At 40.6% G+C, this 20525-nt stretch overlaps 1 protein-coding gene across 3 annotated transcripts in view; it reads right to left on the bottom strand.

Annotated features, from left to right (window-relative positions):
* Window positions 1-746: 746 nt before the first annotated feature.
* Window positions 747-20525, bottom strand: part of ZNF292 (zinc finger protein 292) — a 93657-nt gene continuing 73878 nt past the window's right edge. For all 3 annotated transcript variants that reach the window (XM_056566045.1, XM_056566043.1, XM_056566044.1), the window contains exons 7-8: window positions 13689-13830; window positions 747-8573 (exon numbers count right to left, since the gene is read on the bottom strand). In XM_056566045.1, the coding sequence (XP_056422020.1) occupies window positions 1560-8573; window positions 13689-13830 (7156 nt within the window). In that variant the 3' untranslated portion in view covers window positions 747-1559. The remainder of the gene's footprint in view (window positions 8574-13688; window positions 13831-20525) is intronic.

Below are 20525 nucleotides of genomic sequence, written 5' to 3'. Positions count from 1 at the left end.
ACGTCAGGACTTAAATCACAGGATGAAATTTACACAACAGTCAGGGTAAGATTTTTTTTAAGACATTCAGTTTTTCCAACAAGAGCCATTGCTGAATCATTACCGCTATACTATATCACAAGTCTGTGGATATAGTAAAGTTATAGCCATGTCCTGAAGTCAGGTAAATAGAGGTGACCTAAAAAGTAGGCACTCTACCGGATTATATTAAAACTAAAGTGGAAATTCACCAACCTTGCAATTACTCTGATGTACCGCAATACTGGACACACTTACATGGTGAGGTGGAAGCAAGGAAAACGGATGTCACTTTATTTAGACCTACAGGAGATGTTTGCTGGTATTCTGCCAACTGTATAAACACCCAAGGCTCCTTTCACACTTTGAATTTCTCCGTTTACAAACTTCCGTCACATGTTCCGTCACTACAGCTGCAAAACCCGGCTGTTACAAAACCCCTGACGGCCGTGACTAAATTGCATTGCAGCCTATGGGGTTTTGAAACTGCCCGTTTGCACCCGTATATGCCCGTAATTCATTACGGGCGTTATATAGTGATGGGACATCGTGGCGGAAAAATGACTGCATGCAGTAATTTTTCCGCCACGATGTCCCGTCACTGTATAACGCCCGTAATGAATTACGGGCATATACGGGTGCAAACGGGCAGTTACAAAACCCCATAGGCTGCAATGCAATTTAGTCACGGCCGTCAGGGGGTTTTCTAACGGCCGGGTTTTGCAGCTGTAGTGACAGAACATGTGACGGAAGTTTGTAAACGGAGAAATTCATAGTGTGAAAGGAGCCTAACAGTAAACTGCACCATTAAATCCATCTCTAGCTGGAGGAATAAGAACCATCATTTCTAAAGTATTGATTGTACATGTGTCAACCGTACGGTCGGACTAGTTTGCAGCAATAAGCATTGTACACACGTCTAATGCAACCAATTTTTCAAGTATATACATATTAAACTTTTCAATAGATGCTCTGTTTACGTAATTACATAAAATGTGCAACCCAAAATAATTCCAATACAAATTTTTCTTTAAAAAATGTGATTGCTAGATTAACAAATTAAAATCCGAATATAAATGTGTAATTTAATAGTTTAGACTTAGGCAGCAATGTGTTACATTGATATTTACAAAAAGGAAAAAATAAAAAAATCCAGAACCTCCCGCCCAAATATGTACAAATATCCTGTAAAACGAGCAGTGAACCTGGTAAATAAATCAAATCTTACACATAATACACAAATCGTTAATTTGTGGAAATGACAATCCATCAATAGAAATAAACGAGGGTTTGGAACAATATTTACAGAACTGAATAAAATGTTTTTCCTTTAGTCCCATAGGGATAACATGGAATAAAAACATTGCATGGCTTCAGCCATGAGTTTTTTTTTTTTTCTATTTTTTTGGCCAATTTAAAGTCACTTTCACAAAAAACCTAATAAAAATACATTTAAATGGCATGCTTGATTGTTTCTAGTTCACAATAAATGTACAGGATTTGAATATACTAGGACCTTTTTATTATGTGGCTTTACCATCTTAGTCTATATTTTGTTCCTTTGCAACATTGGGAAGTTCATTGCAGAAAATGTCGTGTCTTTTTAAAACCACAACAGGTTTCAGTTCATTTAGCTGCTTAAGAACAAGTTCAATGTAATCACTCAATGCCTCATTTAAAACAATCTTTACATTGTCCATGTTGGGTAAATGTGAGGGATTAGAAAATAGTAAGTAGATATTTGTGTCAAAGTCCTCATCCACAGACAGCCTTGGTCTTTTTTCACTTGGTTGTGGTGCTGGCTCTGTTTCAGTCTTACAACTAACCTTATCCACAGTTTTCTTTTCTTTGACTACAGTTTCTTCTAGGAATTTAAGGAAAGACACTTCAAATCCCATAGGTTTAAAGGAACCCAAGTCAAATGCTGGTGGCTCTTCACAAGTATCAGGAACTAATGTGTCCTCACAGCTAGTTTCAGAAGACAATATTTCATCATGTGTGTCATTTTTTCTTTTTCGATTAGGAGTCCCATGCTTTTGCTTATTGGTTCTTTTTACAACATTTACAGGCCTCTGTGGGTCTGACTGACAAGAGTTTGACTCCTGGAAGTCACTGCCTACAGTGGATGAAGTCCTTGCTTGGCTCTCTGAACTGGTGCTTTCCTCATTGCTTAGTTTTGAAATAAAAAGTTCTGTCAGTTCATCCATCTCATCCTTTTCAGTTTCACTCTGTTGGGAAGCTGAAATTGTGGACTCATCACTACTTTCAAGTAATGTGGAAGTTGCTTGTTTTTCTTGGGACAATGTTGCATCATTGGTGCCCTCAATAACCTCTGGATTCTCTATGTCTTTTGTTATATCTAGTTTGGGTGACTTGGGAGATACTTCTTTAGTTTTGGCGCGTCCACTCCTTTTGCATACAATTAGTGCTTTTTTGTGCTTTACAATGAATGGCCTTGAAAGCTTGTGGGACTTATAATGTCTAATCATGTTGTGTTCACTGCCAACAATAGATGTACAGCCGCGTACCATGCACGGATACTGCTTAGTGTGGTCATCTGTGCATTCTGCCAATGCCACTTCTTTATCCTTTAAGGAGTATGTATGTCTACCATATTTAAGTGTTGATGGTCCTGTGTCATTCTGGCCAATTCTGCTTTTAAGACCCTTTTCTCCATTGCTAACTTTACTTTTTTTTGGTTTAGGAACATCAACATCATTTTCACACTTTTGTCTGGGCACTTTGTGTTTTTCTTTAGATGTCTTTTCCTCAACATTATCTTGATCATTTACACTCATTTTCCTGGGCCTAATCAAATGTTCCTTGTGTTTATCTTTGTGCTTGATATAAATATGTCGAAGCAAATTAGACCTTGTGGCATACATGCGGTCACAGCCTTCACAGTCACACTTGTACATTTCCTCACCTTCCATTTTAAAGGGCTTCATTTTAATACCATGGACTTCCTCAATGTGCTCAATATATTTTGAACAAGTGGTAAATGTAACTGCACATTGGTTTTGATCACAATTAAATTGTCCTATATTGCCACTGGAGAGGACATTCTCTATTTCCTCTGCAATCATCTCATGAAGTTTCACATAATGTTGTATTAGGCTTGCAAAACTGGAAAATATTCGAGAGCAGTCAGTTTCTGTACACCTGAACTCTGTGATTATTGGTCCATTGCTATCCTCTTTTATATCTTCTTCTAGAGAAAACTTAGAAGCATCAGACTTGTGGAAAATTTGATAATGAAGTATTAAGTTCTGTTGAATTGTAAAAGCTGCTGTGCAACCCTCGTGAACACACTGATAGGGTTTATATGTACTAGACCCCTGAGTAGGTTTGCCATCTTTCTCCATTGCCTTTTTAATCTTATGTTCTTTCTCTTTCGGCTTCCTCCGTATTTTAGGTCTTTTTTTGCTCTGTTGATCAACCGCAACAGAATGTGACTCTCCAGAAGGCAAATCAAGAGGCTCTCTAATGTCTTCGACCTTGGTGGCTTCTACTTTTACAGCAGACCATTCTTGATACATCTCCGAATTCTGGTTTATAGGTTCTGATTTTGGTATTACTAGAGGAATTTCATAAGATTCAACACACTTTTTTACTTCTGGACTTCCACTAGGCATTTCAGGAGACAAGTCAACACCTTCACTGACAGATTTCCTAGCATAAGGTCTTTTAATTTTTAATTGTATCATTTGTTCAGAGGTGAAACGATGCATTGACTGACAGTGGGCACGGAGATTGGAGTTTCTGGTGAATGTTTTTGTACATGAAGGTACAACACATCTGAAGGGAGCAAACTTTAACTGATGTTTCTTTATCTCTCCTAGTTTTTCTTCTGTGTAATAATGTACTTTAGTGTAATGCTTGAACAAAGCATCTTTAGTCATGGCACAGTAGTTACAGCCTTCCTCTTGACAAATAAAAGGTTTTTCATTACATTTATCACCTAATTGTGAAGCAGCATCAGGTGTTTGTTCAGACAATAAACTTATACTTGGATTTGGAACAATGACACTAGACATTATGGGCAACTTTTCAAAAGGTGGACATTTCTCTTCGGTTCCTAATCCTTCACACATCACATTATCTACAAGCTGAAGCTTCTGTACCAAGTCCATGATCTCCAACACCTGCTCATCATACTTAACATTAGTTTCCTGGGTAGGAGAAACTGAGCAGATTGGTATGTTCATTTTGTTACTGGGACTAGAAGCAGAGTTTGTTGTCATAACGTTATGCATGACCCCTGTTATCTCATCATCCATACTGCTAGAAACACTAGACTGACTCTGTGGCAAAGTGGAACAAATATTCTGAATGTTACCCTTAGAGTAAATGTCGGTGGGGTCAGAAGGCATGGTTTCAAATGTCTTCTCCTTAAAGTCAGTGTTGACATTTAGTTTTTCTGTTCCTTTAGGATCAGATGTGAATGCTGGAAATTGGAGTGAATCACTTTTTTCTTGCTTTGCAGAAAGCTGGGATATTGTATGTGTCTCTGAACTTGCCTTAAGACTTTCATTGATGCAGGACATAAACAACTCCTTGTCAGCACTGCTCAAATGTTTTGCAAGGTTTTCCAATAAATCAGAACCGTAGGCCATGAAGTTTGGTTGCATTTCAGTAGCCATTTGTAGGTTTCCGCCAACAGCTGCCAAAATATTTTTTGCTAGTTCATGTGAAGCTTCTACTGCCACAGGAGCATCTATTTTTTTCTTTCTTTTAGAACTGTTGCTCCTTTTTTTAGTGGTGGTTAAAGAACTCTGAGGTCCACTAATGACAGACACTCTGGTGCTGCTTACAGGTTTGGGAATGCAATGGTTTTCCTCAACTGAGCTGGCAGGTAGAACAGGACATATGACATTACTTGTCTTTACTTGTTCCAATTCAGGATGTTCAGATCTGTTTGGACAGTTACTTATATTAATGTTTTCTAGACTGTGTTCATTCTCAATACTGTAACTATTCTGCAACACATGTGTGGGGATTGCAGTTGCTGCCTCAGCTGTGTTTATCTCATGAATAGTGTTAATGCAATTGTCTGAACTAGTTTTGTGAGGAAGAGCTTTACAGCTTATATTTTCGGAGGTTTCAAAATTTTGCTTAATAGGACTTTCCATTTTATTCCCAGATGGTGAATAGCTAGATATGCTAGGATGTATAAATCCACTGTGTAAATACTGAGTGCTGTCATTGTCAGAATGAACAGGTGTCAAAAATGGCTCATCTTTAACTGTTATTTCAGGGCTAAATGTCTGTGCAGGTGGCTGTGCAGTTTGCTTTGGACTGGATGAAAGTATCATACTTGCCAAGACAGAGGGCTGTCCATCTTTCTGTGAAACTACTTGAGAAAGGTCATAATCATTATGTGGTTTACACACTGCTCTTTTAGACAAATGGCCACCCAAGGAACGTGGATTAGTAAACACTCTAAAACATCTGCTGCAGATAAACTTTCCATCTCTGACAATTGCAGGGCATTTAGCACGAGGACTATGCTTTGATTTGCGCTCTTTATTTTTTATAGCACTATTTGTTTTATCTGCAGAATTGGACAGCATCGCAGAAGATTTATCAAGATTAAAATTAGCATCTATTTCAGTTCCATCAACTTGTTTGGAAAATGAGGTTTCAGAATCAGCATCTTCTTTCAAAAAGTTATTAGCCTCGTTGCCAGCTAGAACATGATCTGAATTGCTGCCAAGCTGAGAGAACATTGTACTTCCGCTTAAAGATGACATGACTGGCAGGGGATCGTTTTCAGTTGGTATAGGAAGAAATGGGTCTGAACCGTTTTCAAATTTCATAGGTAAAACTTTTGCCAAATCATCTATTTGTGATGTCAAGGTAGCATTATTCAAATTTCCAACTTCAGGTCCCAAGAGTGTTTCTGCCACATTTTTAGGCATTCCTTGAGACATGACAGTTTCTACAGAACTCAATAAAGGGTTAACTAAGTTTCCGAGATGTGTTGGGAAGACTGGATTGGGTAAATGCTGCAACTGATTACAGAAACTAGGATTTACAGCATTCTGCAGAGGTGACTGAAAACTGGAATTATTTTGACCTCCTGGCCCTGCAAGAATACAGTAGGTAGGAGTTTCATCAGTTATTGGAGCTTTTCGTCTCTTTCTGTTCTTGCGTTCAGTTTTAAAGGAATTGTAATGTTCAGGGTGGGTACTCTTCATGTGTTTACCAATGCTTTGAACTGAATTATATATTCGTGTGCACCCCTCAACGTTGCATTTGAACCTTTCAGTTGGAGCTGGAAGTACAGGAGTCACTGTAGCATCAGTGACAGGAGGCAGCACATTTGAGAGTGCATTACTTGTTTCAAGAGACAGTGGCAAGAGATTTTCTGTCTTTGCCCCATCTTCATAACCAGACATAAGATTATTTTCAGACAGCTGGGCAGTTTGGTTAGCATCATTAAATGGAATTATGTCACTCATATGTTTGTCTGCTTCTATTTTGATTTCAGTAGAAATAACAGCATTAGACAGAGCTTTTCTTGGCTGAACTTGGGTGCTATTTTTTGCTTCTTGAAACAAAGATAGGCACTGTTCTTCCATTCCTGAATTTGCAATTATGTGTGCCTCATCTGCATGATCTGCACTGGTAAGCATTTTATTTTCACTCAAAATGTTGGGAAACCCTTCAACAAGAGATGGCAGTTTAATATTTCTAGAGTCTGCTGGGTAAGTAGGATGAGCCAACATTTCTGCCTTAGGTAGAATATTCTGAGCAACAGAGGCTGTTGGTAAAACCTGATTTAACAAATCCGGATTAGAGATCGCATCACTAGAAGATGGAAGTAGTTGACTGAGCATATGCATAGACTTCTCTAGTCCACTGGAACTCACTGGCTCAGATTTCTGGTCCTGCAGTGATGCACCAGGCATACTTGGATCTTTAACCATGGTAGAACTAGGGACATCAGATGACTGTGAGGGCAATGCATTAAAGCTTTTATTTCCATTTGACTTCTGTAGTGATTTTCCTTTGACACTTACACATTTACTGCCAACAACTGTCATTTTAGGCAGATCCCCGGACTTGTTAGACTCTGGCAATGGAGACTCTGATGAATGTTCAAATAAGTGTTGTTGTAACTGAAGTTCAGAATGATATACCTTTCCACAGCCAGGGATTTTGCATGTGAATGTGTTGTAGTGTTGTGCTTCATGGTCAAATAGCATGTAAGCTGCAGAGAATATTCTTCCGCACTTTGGAAACATACACCTTGCTTTAAAATCCTGATGCGCTTTTCTGTGTGTGAGCAAATCTGCATAAGTATCAAAGCTTGCCTTGCACTTCATTTGTATACAAATGTAAGGTTGACTTCCACAGTGCATTTGCAAATGATCATTTATGTGTGTTAGACTGACAAACTGCCTTCTGCAATACTGACACACTACTTTCTTACTCTGTATCTCAAGGAACCGTGCAGCTTCTTCACTGTCTTTATGACCCTTCACATGTGCAATTAAATTTTTAAAATATTTGAATCCTTTATTGCAGAACTGTACAGGACAAGGAAACTCATTTACCAATGCTGTTTTGTCTGTCTGTAAATTCTCAGACTGATTATCTTTCTCATCATTTTCATCAGAGTTGTCATTATCATTAAAAACTATGAAGTCATCAGAGTAAAGAGTGTTTTTCTTAACTTGTCGCTCTTGTTTAGTGTTAGTCACAGTTTTTTTATTCTTACACGTTTGTGGTTTTTTAGGCAATTTCACCAACTTCTTGTGAGGCTGCATAGTTTCCAGTCTCTCTTTGCACGATTGTTTGACGTGTAATGTTACATGTGGGATAAAGGTTTCTTTAGTGGTATATTGTTTTGCACAGATTGGACAACTATAAATACCATCTATGCAGTGCTTTTGCGCATGGCGAATTATTCGGTGACCCAAGAACTCTTTGTCACACAATACACAATACTGCATATAAGCTTGCCAGTTTCTAAATCTTGCAGATATGTATCCTTGCTCATGTATTTTCTTAATGCGTTTCTTCTTTTTCTTTTCTTCGCTGACCTTTGGAGCAGGAGTGGGGTCAGTAAAGCAATCAAGTCCATTTTCTGTAGTGTCCTTAGTCAATTCTTGGAAATCATCCACTTGATCATATGCTTCATTGTCATTTAACTCATCAATTGAAGAAACAATAGATGCCTCCTCTCCCATTAATGCCAAACACTGACGTTTCAAAGTTTTCCAGTCCCAAAACTCTGGATCAAACGGCCATCTAGTTTTCAAGACCAGCAGCAACTCACAGCGCAATGAATTTGGTACAGGAAGACTTTCCTCATCATATTTTTGGTCTGGCTGGTTATATAGCATCTCAACAGCATAGTATGCATCCACAGTGGGCTCCAAAAGAAATTCAGTAAGCTGGCAAGCTCTCTTCACTTCCAAGTCATCAGGCAATAAACAAGAGATTGTTTTGCAGATGGAGATTTTCACCTTGGCATTGTCACTTGACTCTAAACGGAGGGCTCGTACACATAGCTCAATACAAGTTGGTAGTCCTGCAGCCTCCGTCTAAAAATGAAACAGAAATAAGAGTTAAAAGTATGTGTCTGCACTAGAAACAATTGTTTTACAACCATTTTGCACAAACAATGCTGCACACTCATTGTGTACTTATTTTTCAGCAGCATGTGAATGGGGAATAAAGAAATTAGTAGAAAGTACGGAGGTTCTGTCTAGTTTCTAGAAAGATTGGCCAAGGTGTGAACATACCCTTAAGCTCCAATTTATTCTGAGCTTCAAGGTATTTTCACACCTTGGGCAAAATATTATTTATGTGGTATGCAAACAGCAGCAGTTCTAATAAAATATAGTTTAGATACTAAAACTGATAGTTTAAAAAGATAAAACAGATGTCTTGTAGAGAAATTTAAACATTTTACAAAAGTCACTACCTCAAGCACTGCTTATGTGCAAATTTTGTCCGGTAGCTGTGTCTAAGGTCAGCTTTCTGGGGGAAAAAAAAAACGATAACACTGTACAAAAGGGTTTAACCCCTTAAGGACACAGGGCGTACAGGTACGCCCTGACGTCCTAGTACTTAAGGACACGGTGTACCTGTACGTCCGTGGCAATTCCTGTCCCCCCCCCCCAACAGGCTCCCCGTGCAAACCCCTGGGAGGTCCTAATGTCGGCGATCAATTCAGATTAGCGATTTGTGGCGATTCTGGGCTGATCAGGTCTGTGGTGACCCAATCGCCAGAAAATAGGGATGATTGGAGCTGTCAGAGACCCCCAGCATGCACGGACAGCCAAAGGGAATGCTGGGAGTTGTAGTTTTGCCCCCCCCCCCATGTGAATGTACAGGGTACATTCACACGGGCGGGGGTTTATAGTGAGTTTCTCACTGCAAATTTGAGATGCAGCAAATGTTCCGCTGCAGCTCAAACTCACTTTAAACCCCTGCCTGTGTGAATGTACCCTAGAAACACTACACTACACAAAATAAAAAAGTAAAAACACTACATATACTCCTACACAGTTACACAGCCCCCCACCCCCAATAAAAAATAAAGAAAAATGTCTCGTACGACACTGTTTCCAAAACGGAGCCTCCAGCTGTTGCAAAACAACTCCCAGTATTGCCAGACATCCATTGATTCTGTCCAGGCATGCTGGGAGTTTTGCAACAGCTGGAGGAACCCTGTTTGGGAAACACTACCCTAGGGTATTTTTGGTATTGGAGGCAAGTCTAATGCTTTCATCAGGGTCCGTCCCTATGCAAGTCCCTTATTTGCGCATGGTGCTCGCTCACTTCAAAGCCCTGTCGTATTTCAAGACAACAGTTTAGTGCCACATATGGGTTATTTCTGTACTCGGGAGAATTTGCCCAACAAATTTTGGGGGGCTTTTTCTCCTTTTACCCCTTATGAAGAGGTAAAGTTGGGGTCTACTCCGGCATGTTATTGTACATTTTTTTTATTTTTTACACTAACATGCTATGTTGCCCCATACTTTTCATTTTCACAAGAGGTAAAAGGAAAAAAAGACTCCCAAAATTTGTAACGCAATTTCTTCTGAGTATGGAAATACCCCATATGTGGACATAAAATGCTCTGCGGGCACACAAGGCTCAGGAGGGAGAGCGCCAAGTACATTTGAGGTGATTTGCACAGGGGTGGCTGATCGTTAGAAGTTCTGACAAACGCAAAAATAAAAAACACCCACATGTGACCCCATTTTGGAAACTACACCCCTTACGGAATGTAAGTATAGTATAAGGGGTATAAGTGAGCCTTAACACCCCATAGGTGTTAGGAATCTTCGTTAAAGCTGGACCTGATAATGAATTTTTTTAATTTTTTCACTAAAATGCCGGTGTTATCCCAAATTTTTCATTTTCACAAGGGGTTAATAGGAAAAAAGCTGCGGGCAAACTACAATGCTCAGAAGAGAAAGAGCGCCATTGGGCTGAACATCCCTCTGATGTCTTCCAAAAGTAAAAACATGTCAACTTTATGATGCAAACACAAAGTAGACATATTGTATATGCAAATCAATATATAATTTATTTGGTATGTATTTTCCTTACAAGCAGAGAGCTTCAGAGTTAGAAAAATGCAAAATTTTCTAAAATTTTCATGAAATTTTTGAGTTTTTCACTAAGAAATGATGCAAGCATCGACGAAAATTTACCACTAAGTTAAAGTAGAATATGTCACCAAAAAATTATCTCTGAATCAAATTCATAAGTAAAAGCATCTCAGAGTAATTAATGCTTAAAGTCAGATGTGCAAAAAATGCTTGGGTCCTTAAGGTGAAAATGGGCTAGGTCCTTAAGGGGTTAAGGGTCCAAGAGATAAGTGCTCAAATGTCTTCCTTGTGCAGAGATCTGATGAAGGAAAACATCCCCTTAGAAAAAAGGCAGTACACTTCCTTTCTTCCAAGTTATATATAGTAGAATTACTATCATCATCATATAAAATAGTATACCTGCATTGACTAATATGAGCTCGAGGTAGTCTAAAAACTAATCCTGAATGATCAACTACTTACAATGCTTCTGGGACACACTCCCTCATATTGCACACCGCAGACTTGCTTTGGGCAAGTACAGAAAAGTGTAATTCAGCTACACAGGAAGTAAAAAAAATACAAATAAAAAAAAGTAAATGCCATATCTATAGTGAAGCAAAAATAGCTTCAGTAAAGAGGCAAGCACAGAGAATGGCTTTAAAAAAAAAACTTAGATGGGAACTGTACGATACAAAAACTTTTGATATGTTGTAAAGCATGCAAAACCAATAGGTTTTGAAATTGCTTTCATTAGAACATTTTCAGTATTTCATACTGAAAAGGCCAGTCAAACAGTCCCCCCCCTCCCCTCTGCCTGCTTGGACACTTACTAGTCCTGCTGTGTCCATGCGTCATCACCTATGTCATGGACACACTTCCTTGATTGACAGCTGTGAGAGCAGGGCTCACAGCTGGAGAAAAAAAATCCTCCCACTGTCAGCTTGTGTCCCTCTACTGTCAGTGAGGACAAGCTGGGAGTTGTAGTTTTGCTAATGCTATGGGAGATGTGAGCAGACAGCATACTGAGGGGGCGGAGACCTGCACAGTGAGGCCACACCCCTTCCCTTTGAGAGGAATTCAGACTAGCGAGCTAAATTAAAAGTGTAATAAAAAAATAAATAAAGGTGCTAGACACAAAAATTTGATGTACATGGTCAGGATTAGGTACTGAGTGATATATATAAAAAAAACGGGTACGCTTTAAGCAATATACATTAACCTCCCTGGCGGTATGATTCTGTCTGGAAATTTGTACCAAAGGCGGTACAATTTTTTGCATTGAAATTCCACATCTCCCCCCCCGTCACATTCCCCCTCCCTTGTCACATTTCCCCCACCCCATATCACATTCTCCCCCTCCCCATATCACATTCCCCCCCCCCTGTCACATTCATCTCCCCCTGTCACATTCTCCCCCCTTGTTACATTCCCTCCCCCCCTGTCACATTCATCCCCCCCTGTCACATTCCCCCCCTTGTTACATTCTCCCCCCCCCTGTTACATTCCACTCCCCCCCCTGTCACATCCCCCCCTTGTCACATTCCTCCCCCGTCACATCCCCATCCCGTTGTCACATTCCCCCCCCCCCTCCCCCTTGTTACATTCTCCCCTGTGTCACATTCCCCCCTCTGTCACCTTCTTGTCCTGCAGCAGCATACAATAGGTTTGCCGGGCAGATTTCAAACCTAGTGTATTTGCTGCAGAACAAGTCCTTTCCCCTTCAGCCAATCACAGGCTTTACACCACTGCGGCCTGTGATTGGCTGAAAAGTGAAAGGTCCTGTAAGACGAATAAAGAAGAGAGCAGGGACCAGAGCGCACAGAGGGGAACGACATCTTCAGGGACCGGGATTAGGTAAGCAAAAGGTTTTTTTTTTCTTCCTTTTCACTTTTACACTTAGCTCAGTGTTTTTCTACCAGGGGGCCTCCAGCTGTTGTGAAACTACTGCTCCCAGAATGCCCGGACAGCCTTTGGCTGTCCAGGCATGCTGAGAGTTGTAGTTTTGCAACATCTGGAGGGCCCTTGGTTGAGAAACACTGACTTTTAGTATTTTTCTTTACCTGCTCTGGCCGGCCCCCGCCACGGGAGCCAACCTGAGCAGATAATCACATATTTTCCCGGCGGCTGCATCACTATATTGCAAAAAGCAAAAATTGCGATTCAATTGCTTTTGTGATATACTGCGCAGCCCGCACAGCAACTCTGCAATTCTACCCAGAGCGTGGCTCAGGGTTACCGCTTCTAGCAGCGAAAATTAACCCCGAGTCACGCTCGGGAATACCGTTAGGCTGGTTAAGCACCATGTCCATTATCTTAAAAATGCTGTGTTTAAGCACTACAGTGTTGTCTATTTTACAAACTGAATCTTAAATAGGTATTCCTATTTTTACTGACCTATAGGACAAATAAAATTACCTATTTTTCAAATACATTCATATAGCAAACTTCTAGCCTTCTTCTGATAACTCTGCTATTTACTTCCCCTTATTGAAAGCTCATTGTATATGTTAACCAACCACCGCCTCACTCTAGAAGCAGGGGTTGACAATGCTAGAAAAGGAGCTGATAACAAATTAGCAGGAATAGCAGGTGAAGGAGGCAATTTTTTATAAATGCATATGTCTGCATATGTTACCCAACGTACTCCGCAGGCTTAAAGGGGTTATCCAGCAATAGAGAAACAGGGCTAATTTCTTTCAAAAACTGCTCTCAGTCTGTCTCTAAGTTGGGTGTGGTATTACAACTTGGTTCCATATCCAACCTGGAGACAGACTGGGAACGTTTTTTGAAAGAAACTAGCTGTTTTTCTATTCCTGGATAACCCCTTTAACTATGTTAATTGAGATGGGAATACCCCTTTAAGACTTTGATTTATCAAAATGTGACAGAAAAACTGGAGAAATTTTGCCTATAACAACCAATCACAGCTCAGCTTTTATTTTATCAGAGTTCATTAAGAAAGGAAAGCTGAGCTGTGATTGCTTGTTGTAGGCAAAATCTCTCCAGCTTTTCTTTCACACTTAAATTTTAAATAAATTTGATGCATGAAATTTGGGCTTCTAAAATTTTTGTGGAAAAAGATGCTAGGAATACACCTAAAACAAGACTTACCTCTGACTGGATAACCTTGATGAGAAAGAAGATGTGATATACAGTTTTCGTTAACTGAGACAGCTGGCGACATATTTCTAAATACACTTGTATAGATGGTTCAACTCTTCTTTGCAGCTTACTCCAGAACAGGGTCAACTCCCTAAAAACATACATATAGATATTTGAAAAAACAAAATACAAAAAAAAAAAAAACACAAGAGCCAACATTAGGAATATCACCAAGTTGTATGCCTTGAAGATTATCCCATGAACCAATTTCATACTAAATGTTTAAAAAGGCTATTATAAGCTATTAAAAATGTTGCAGCGTTTCTCGCATAAAAACAAACTTTTTATTTTTTTGCTTCCATGTGTTTCTGCTAATCTGTGTTGCTGGAGGTAAATTATAGACAGAAATAGGCTCCTTTCCCTCTATGACAGTTGACAAAGTCCCTTCTTGCCTCTGGGACAAGCAGCTTAGAAGGTCCTTTGGGGAGGTCCTTTGGGGAGATTTATAAAATCTGTCCACAGGAACAGTTTGAGTTGCCCATAGCAACCAATCAGATTGCATCTTTCATGTTTCAGAGGCCTTTTCAGAAACAAAAGCAGCAATCTGATTGGTTGCTATCGGCAACTCAGCAACTTTTCTGCTAGACAGGTTTTGATAAATCTCCCCTTTTCTGTTGCAGAAAATGGAGTATTTTATACAGAGATCTGGCTGTGAGAAAACTGAGAATTATAGCTATACACACTGAACACAGGGGAAAGCATACTATGCAAGTAAATGTCACAACTCTTTACCGATCATTTTTTTAACAGCAGGTACATTTCAAGCATTGCTCATTTTAGGATATACACAAAAGATATTTACATAGGCAAAGTTTCAACAAACTTTGCATAAATCAATGATGATAGCAACTAAGACAAAATTTCCTGTTATCAGCCTTCTTACCTGCTCCCGCACTCACATTTAAACTTTCATTCACTTAAGAATTAGCTTACATGCAAGTCTATGGAGAGGGGTGGGGTAAGAAGGGAGAGTTATTAAATAGAGCCAGAAAACAGGCAGCAAAGAGACACAAGCTAACTGTGGAAGATCTCTTCCTTGTGCTTGATTCACAGCATAGACTGCGCAGTACTGCTCTATACTGCCTACCATGCTACTGATGCCTAGTTTTGTATGTGGGCAGAGGCTAGGCTCCACCAGCTTAAGGGCAACTGAAAATTAGAGATTGAGCCTGCAGAGCAGAAATCTGATTATAAAGGCCATAGTCAATGTATTTAATGGTCAGATATAGTGCTGATTTTTTTTTATATATTTTTTAAAATACATTTTATTGTTTCATTTTCAGATTACAAAAAAATAAAATAAATAATATAATATATATTTTCTTTCCAGTGATTAACAATCTCTGGACAACTCCATAATAAATGTATTTGTCCTGCTTTCTCTATATTACATCTATTACAATTACCGTATTTATTGGCATATAACACACACTTTTTAGGCTAAAAATTTTTAGCCTAAAGTCTACCTGCGTGTTATACGCCGATAAGCCGCTGCAGTTCAATGATTTAAAGCGGGCGCTTTAAATCAATGAACTGCAGCAGCTTTGCAGGTGCAGAGACCGCCAGCACTGCCGGCTTCTCTGCCCCTGCCTGTCCTGGGGTCTAGAGCCCTGCTGTCGGCCCTTCTCTCCCCCTGGCTATCGGTGCCGTTGCCCGCTCTCTCCCCCTGGCTATCGGTGCCGCTGCCCATTCTCTCCCCGGCTATCGGTGCCAGCACCGATAGCCAGGGGGAGAGAAGCGGCGCCGGCAATGGGGCAATGTATAATTACCTGTTGCCGGGGTCGGGTCCGCGCTGCTTCAGGCCTCCGGTGTGCGTCCCCTGCATCGTTGCTATGCGCTGCGAGACGCAATGAAGTCACTAGTCAATGCGCCGCGCAGTGCATAGCAACGACACAGGGAACGCACACCGGAGGCCTGAAGCATCGCGGACCCGACCCCGGCAACAGGTAAATATACAACCGGGGATGGGGGAGGCAACGGGGCAGCGGCGCCGGCAATGGGTGCCGCTGCACCTTCTCTCCCCCTGGCTATCGGCGCCGGCAATGGGGCATCTATAGTCAGGGGGAGAGAACGGGCAGCGGCGCAGATAGCCAGCGGGAGAGTAGCGGCGGCAGCAGGGCTCTAGACCCCAGGAAAGGCAGGGGGAGAGAAGCGGGCAGCAACGGCCTCTCTCCCCCTGCCTTTCCTGGGGGCTTCTGCGGGGTTAGAAACAGTGTATCGGGGTATACGCATGCACACACACGCACCCTCATTTTACCAAGGATATTTGGGTAAAAAACTTTTTTTACCCAAATATCCTTGGTAAAGTGAAGGTGCGTGTTATAGGCCGGTGCGTGGTATACCCCGATAAATACGGTAGTTCCTTCCCTGATACCCATCCTTTCCAGAAAAAAAGGTGTTTAATAAAGTCTATAAACAATACTAAATTGTCTTAACCTGTGATTCAAATTTGGAGACTAAATTAATGTTCTTCCGTACTATATCCCATTTTAATTTCTTTAATGGAACCAATCTCCTCCTCCCATTTCTGAAAACTCTTATGCATTAATTTATTTTTTCCTAAATTTGTCAAAGCTGTGTACACATACGAAATATGTCTTATTTATTTTACTATACATTAAATTTATTTATAATCTCAGGGTATACTGAATATATGCATCTAATAAATTCAGTAAAAGCTTTTTTTAAACCAATACAATCGCACCATCCTCCCTCCTTTTTAGATTGAATTCTTCTTTCAGTTTGGTCCAGTCTTTGAATTTACCTTTCTCCCATACATCTTCTATCCTAATACACCCCGTATTATTAAATAATTTTATCTTTTTTAGCTCACTTCAGGGATATTCAAATTATCCAACAATGGTTTCCTATCCATTACTCCCTTTATGTCCATCTCTTTCATAAATGCCTTCCATGTTTTAACCAAACTTTTAAACATCAAAATCTTCATTCATTTACCTTCTTCTAACTTCCCCAAATCCAACAACTGGAATAAATCCTTAACCTGTTGGGGGCGAAGGGCGTATGCATACGCCCTTGCGTCCTGGTACTTAAGGACAAAGGGCGTATCCATACGCCCGTGGGAATTTTGGTCCCCGCCGCGCGCGGACCGAGGTGACTGCTGATATCTATCAGCAGGCACCCCGTGCAAATGCCCAGGGGGGTCATCAGAGACCAAACAGCTGTCTCGGCATGCTGGGAGTTGTGGTTGCGTACCTCCAGCTGTTGCATAACAACATCTCCCAGCATGCCCTTCTGTTGCAAAACTGTGCTGGGAATTGTAGTTTTGCAACAGCTGGAGGCACACTGGTTGGAAAATACAGAGTTAGGTAACAGAACCTAACTGAAGGTTTTCCAACCAGTGTGTCTCCAGCTGTTGCAAAACTACAACTCCCAGCATGCACGGTCTTTCAGTACATGATGGGAGTTTTAGTTTTGAAACAGCTGGAGGTTTGCCCCCCCCCCCATGTGAACGTACAGGGTACATTCACACGGGCGGGTTTACAGTAAGTTTCCTGCTTCAAGTATGAGCTGAGGCAAATTTTTCGCAGCAGCGCAAATTCCTAGCGGGAAACTCACCGTAACCCGCCAGTGCGAATGTACCCTAAAAACAGTACACTAACACCTAATAAAGAGTAAAACACTACATATACACCCCCTTACACTGCCCCCCCCCCCCCCCCAATAAAAATGAAAAACTTATTGTACGGCAGGGTTTTCAAAATGGAGCCTCCAGCTGTTGCGAAACAACAACTCCACGCATTTCTGGACAGCCACTGACTGTCCAGGCATGCTGGGAGTTTAGCAACAGCTGGAGGCACCCTGTTTGGGAATCACTGGCATAGAATACCCCTATGTCCACCTCTATGCAATCCCTAATTTAGTCCTCAAATGCGCATGGTGCTCTCTCACTTTGGAGCCATGTCGTATTTCAAGGAAACAATTAAGGGCCACATATGGGGTATTTCCATACGCAAGAGAAATTGCACTACAAATTTTGGGGGGCTTTTTCTCCTTTTACCTCTTATGAAAAGGAAAAGTTAGGGTCTACACCAGCCTGTTAGTGTAAAAAAAAATTTTTTACACTAACATGCTGGTGTTGCCCTTTACTTTTTATTTTCACAAGAGGTAAAAGGAAAAAAAGACCCCCAAAATTTGTAACGCAATTTCTCCTGAGTATGGAAATACCCCATATGTGGGCGTAAAAAGCTCTGCGGGCGCACAACAAGGCTCAGGAGTGAGAGTGCACTATGTACATTTGAGGCCTAAATTGGTGATTTGCGCAGGGGTGGCTGATTTTACAGCGGTTCTGACATAAACCCAAAAAAATAAATACCCACATATGACCCCATTTTGGAAACTACACCCCTCACATAATGTAATAAGGGGTGAAGTGAGCGTTTACGCCCCACAGGTGTCTGACAGATTTTTTGGAACAGTGGTCAGTGAAAATGAAATTTTTTTTTGTTTTGTTTGCACAGCCCACTGTTCCAAAGATCTGTCAAACGCCAGTAGGGTGTAAATGCTCACTGTACCCCTTATTACATTCCGTGAGGGGTGTAGTTTCAAAATGGGGTCACATGTGGGGGGTCCACTGTTATGGCACCACGGGGGGCTTTGTAAATGCACATGGCCCCCTACTTCCACTCCAAACAAATTATCTCTCTAAAAGCTCAATGACGCACCTTCTCTTCTGAGCATTGTAGTTCGCTCGCAGTGCACTTGACGTCCAAACATAGGGTATTTCCATACTCAGATGAAATGGGGTTACATATTTTGGGGGGCATTTTCTCCTATTACCCCTTGTAAAAAATTAAATTTGGGGAAAAAACTGCATTTTAGTGAAAACATTTTTTTTCTTCATTTACACATCCGAATTTAACAAAAAGTTGTCAAACACCTGAGGGGTGTTAAGGCTCACCGTACCCCTTGTTACGTTCCTTGAGGGGTGTAGTTTCCATAATAGTGTGCAATGTTTTTTTTTGCTGTCCTGGCACCATAGGGGCTTCCTAAATGGGACATGCCCCCCAAAAACCATTTCAGAAAAACTCACTCTTCAAAATCCCCTTGTCGCTCCTTCCATTCTGAGCCCTCTAGTGCACCCGCCGAACACTTGACATACACATTTGAGGTATTTTCTTACTCAAGTGAAATTGGGTTACAAATTTTGGGAGAATTTTTTTTCCCTTTACCCCTTGTAAAAATTAAAAAACTGGGTCTACAAAAACATGCGAGTGTAAAAAAAAAAAAAATGAAGATTTTGAATTTTCTCCTTCACTTTGCTGCTATTCCTGTGAAACACCTAAAGGGTTAATACACTTACTGAATGTCATTTTGAATACGTTGAGGGGTGCAGTTTTCATGATGGGGTAATTTATGGGGTATTTCTAACCAGAAGACCCACTTCAAATCCACTTCAAACCTGAACTGGTCCCTGAAAAATTCCGATTTTGAAAATTTTGACAAAAATTGGAAAATTGCTGCTGAACTTTGAAGCCCTCTGATGTTTTCCAAAAGTAAAAACATGTCAACTTTATGATGGAAACATAAAGTAGACATATTGTATATGTGAATCAATATATAATTTATTTGGAATGTCTGTTTTCCTTACAAGCAGAGAGCTTCAAAGTTAGAAAAATGCAACATTTTCAAATTTTTCATGAAATTTTTGAATTTTTCCACCAAGAAATGATGCAATTATCGCTGAAAATTTACCACTAACATAAAGTAGAATATGTCACGAAAAAACTATCTCAGAATCAAATTTATAAATAAAAGCATCCCAGAGTTATTAATGCTTAAAGTGACAGTGGTCAGATTTGCAAAAAAATGCTCCCGTCCTTAGGGTCATAATGGGCTCTGTCCCCAAGGGGTTAACCCCTTAAGGACTCAGGGTTTTTCCATTTTTGCACTTTCGTTTTTTCCTCCTTACCTTTTAAAAATCATAACCCTTTCAATTTTCCTCCTAAAAATCCATATTATGGCTTATTTTTTGCGTCACCAATTCTACTTTGCAGTGACATCAGTCATTTTACCCAAAAATTCACGACGAAACGGAAAAAAAATCATCGTGCGACAAAATCGAAGAAAAAACGCCATTTTGTAACTTTTGGGGGCTTCCGTTTCTATGCAGTGCATATTTCGGTAAAAATGACACCTTATTATTCTGTAGGTCCATACAGGAAAATGTATGAGTTTAAAAATGTCCTCTTCTGACCCCTATAACTTTTTTTTATTTTTCCACGTACAGGGTGGTATGAGAGCTAATTTTTTTGCTGACTAGCCGGGATACTTTCGGTTTAGATGCGGCGGTCAGCTTTGACCACCGCTTCTAAAGGGTTAATACCGCACATCGCCGCGATCGGCGATGTGTGGTATTAGCCGCGGGTGCCGGCCGTTGATGAGCGCCGGGACAGACGCAATGTGATGCGGGGTCGCAGCTTCATATCGAGGGAGCCGGCACAGGACGTAAATATACGTCCTGCGTCGTTAAAGAGGTATTCCGGTGAACAACTTTTTTTTTTTTTAATCCACTGGTGCCAGAAAGTTAAACAGATTTGTAAATTACTTCTATTAAAAAATCTTAATCCTTCCTGTACTTATTAGCTGCTGAATACTACAGTGGAAATTCTTTTCCATTTGAAACACAGAGCTGTCTGCTGACATCATGAGCACAGTGCTCTCTGCTGACATCTCTGTCCATTTTAGGAACTGTCCAGGGTAAAAGGAAATCCCCATAGCAAACATATGCTGTTCTGGACAGTTCATAAAATGGACAGAGAGCAC

Source organism: Hyla sarda, chromosome 3, assembly GCF_029499605.1.
Source record: "Hyla sarda isolate aHylSar1 chromosome 3, aHylSar1.hap1, whole genome shotgun sequence".
NCBI classification, from domain to species: domain Eukaryota; kingdom Metazoa; phylum Chordata; class Amphibia; order Anura; family Hylidae; genus Hyla; species Hyla sarda.
Note: the sequence above shows the minus strand (reverse complement) of the source record. Positions and strands in the feature narration are given on the sequence as shown.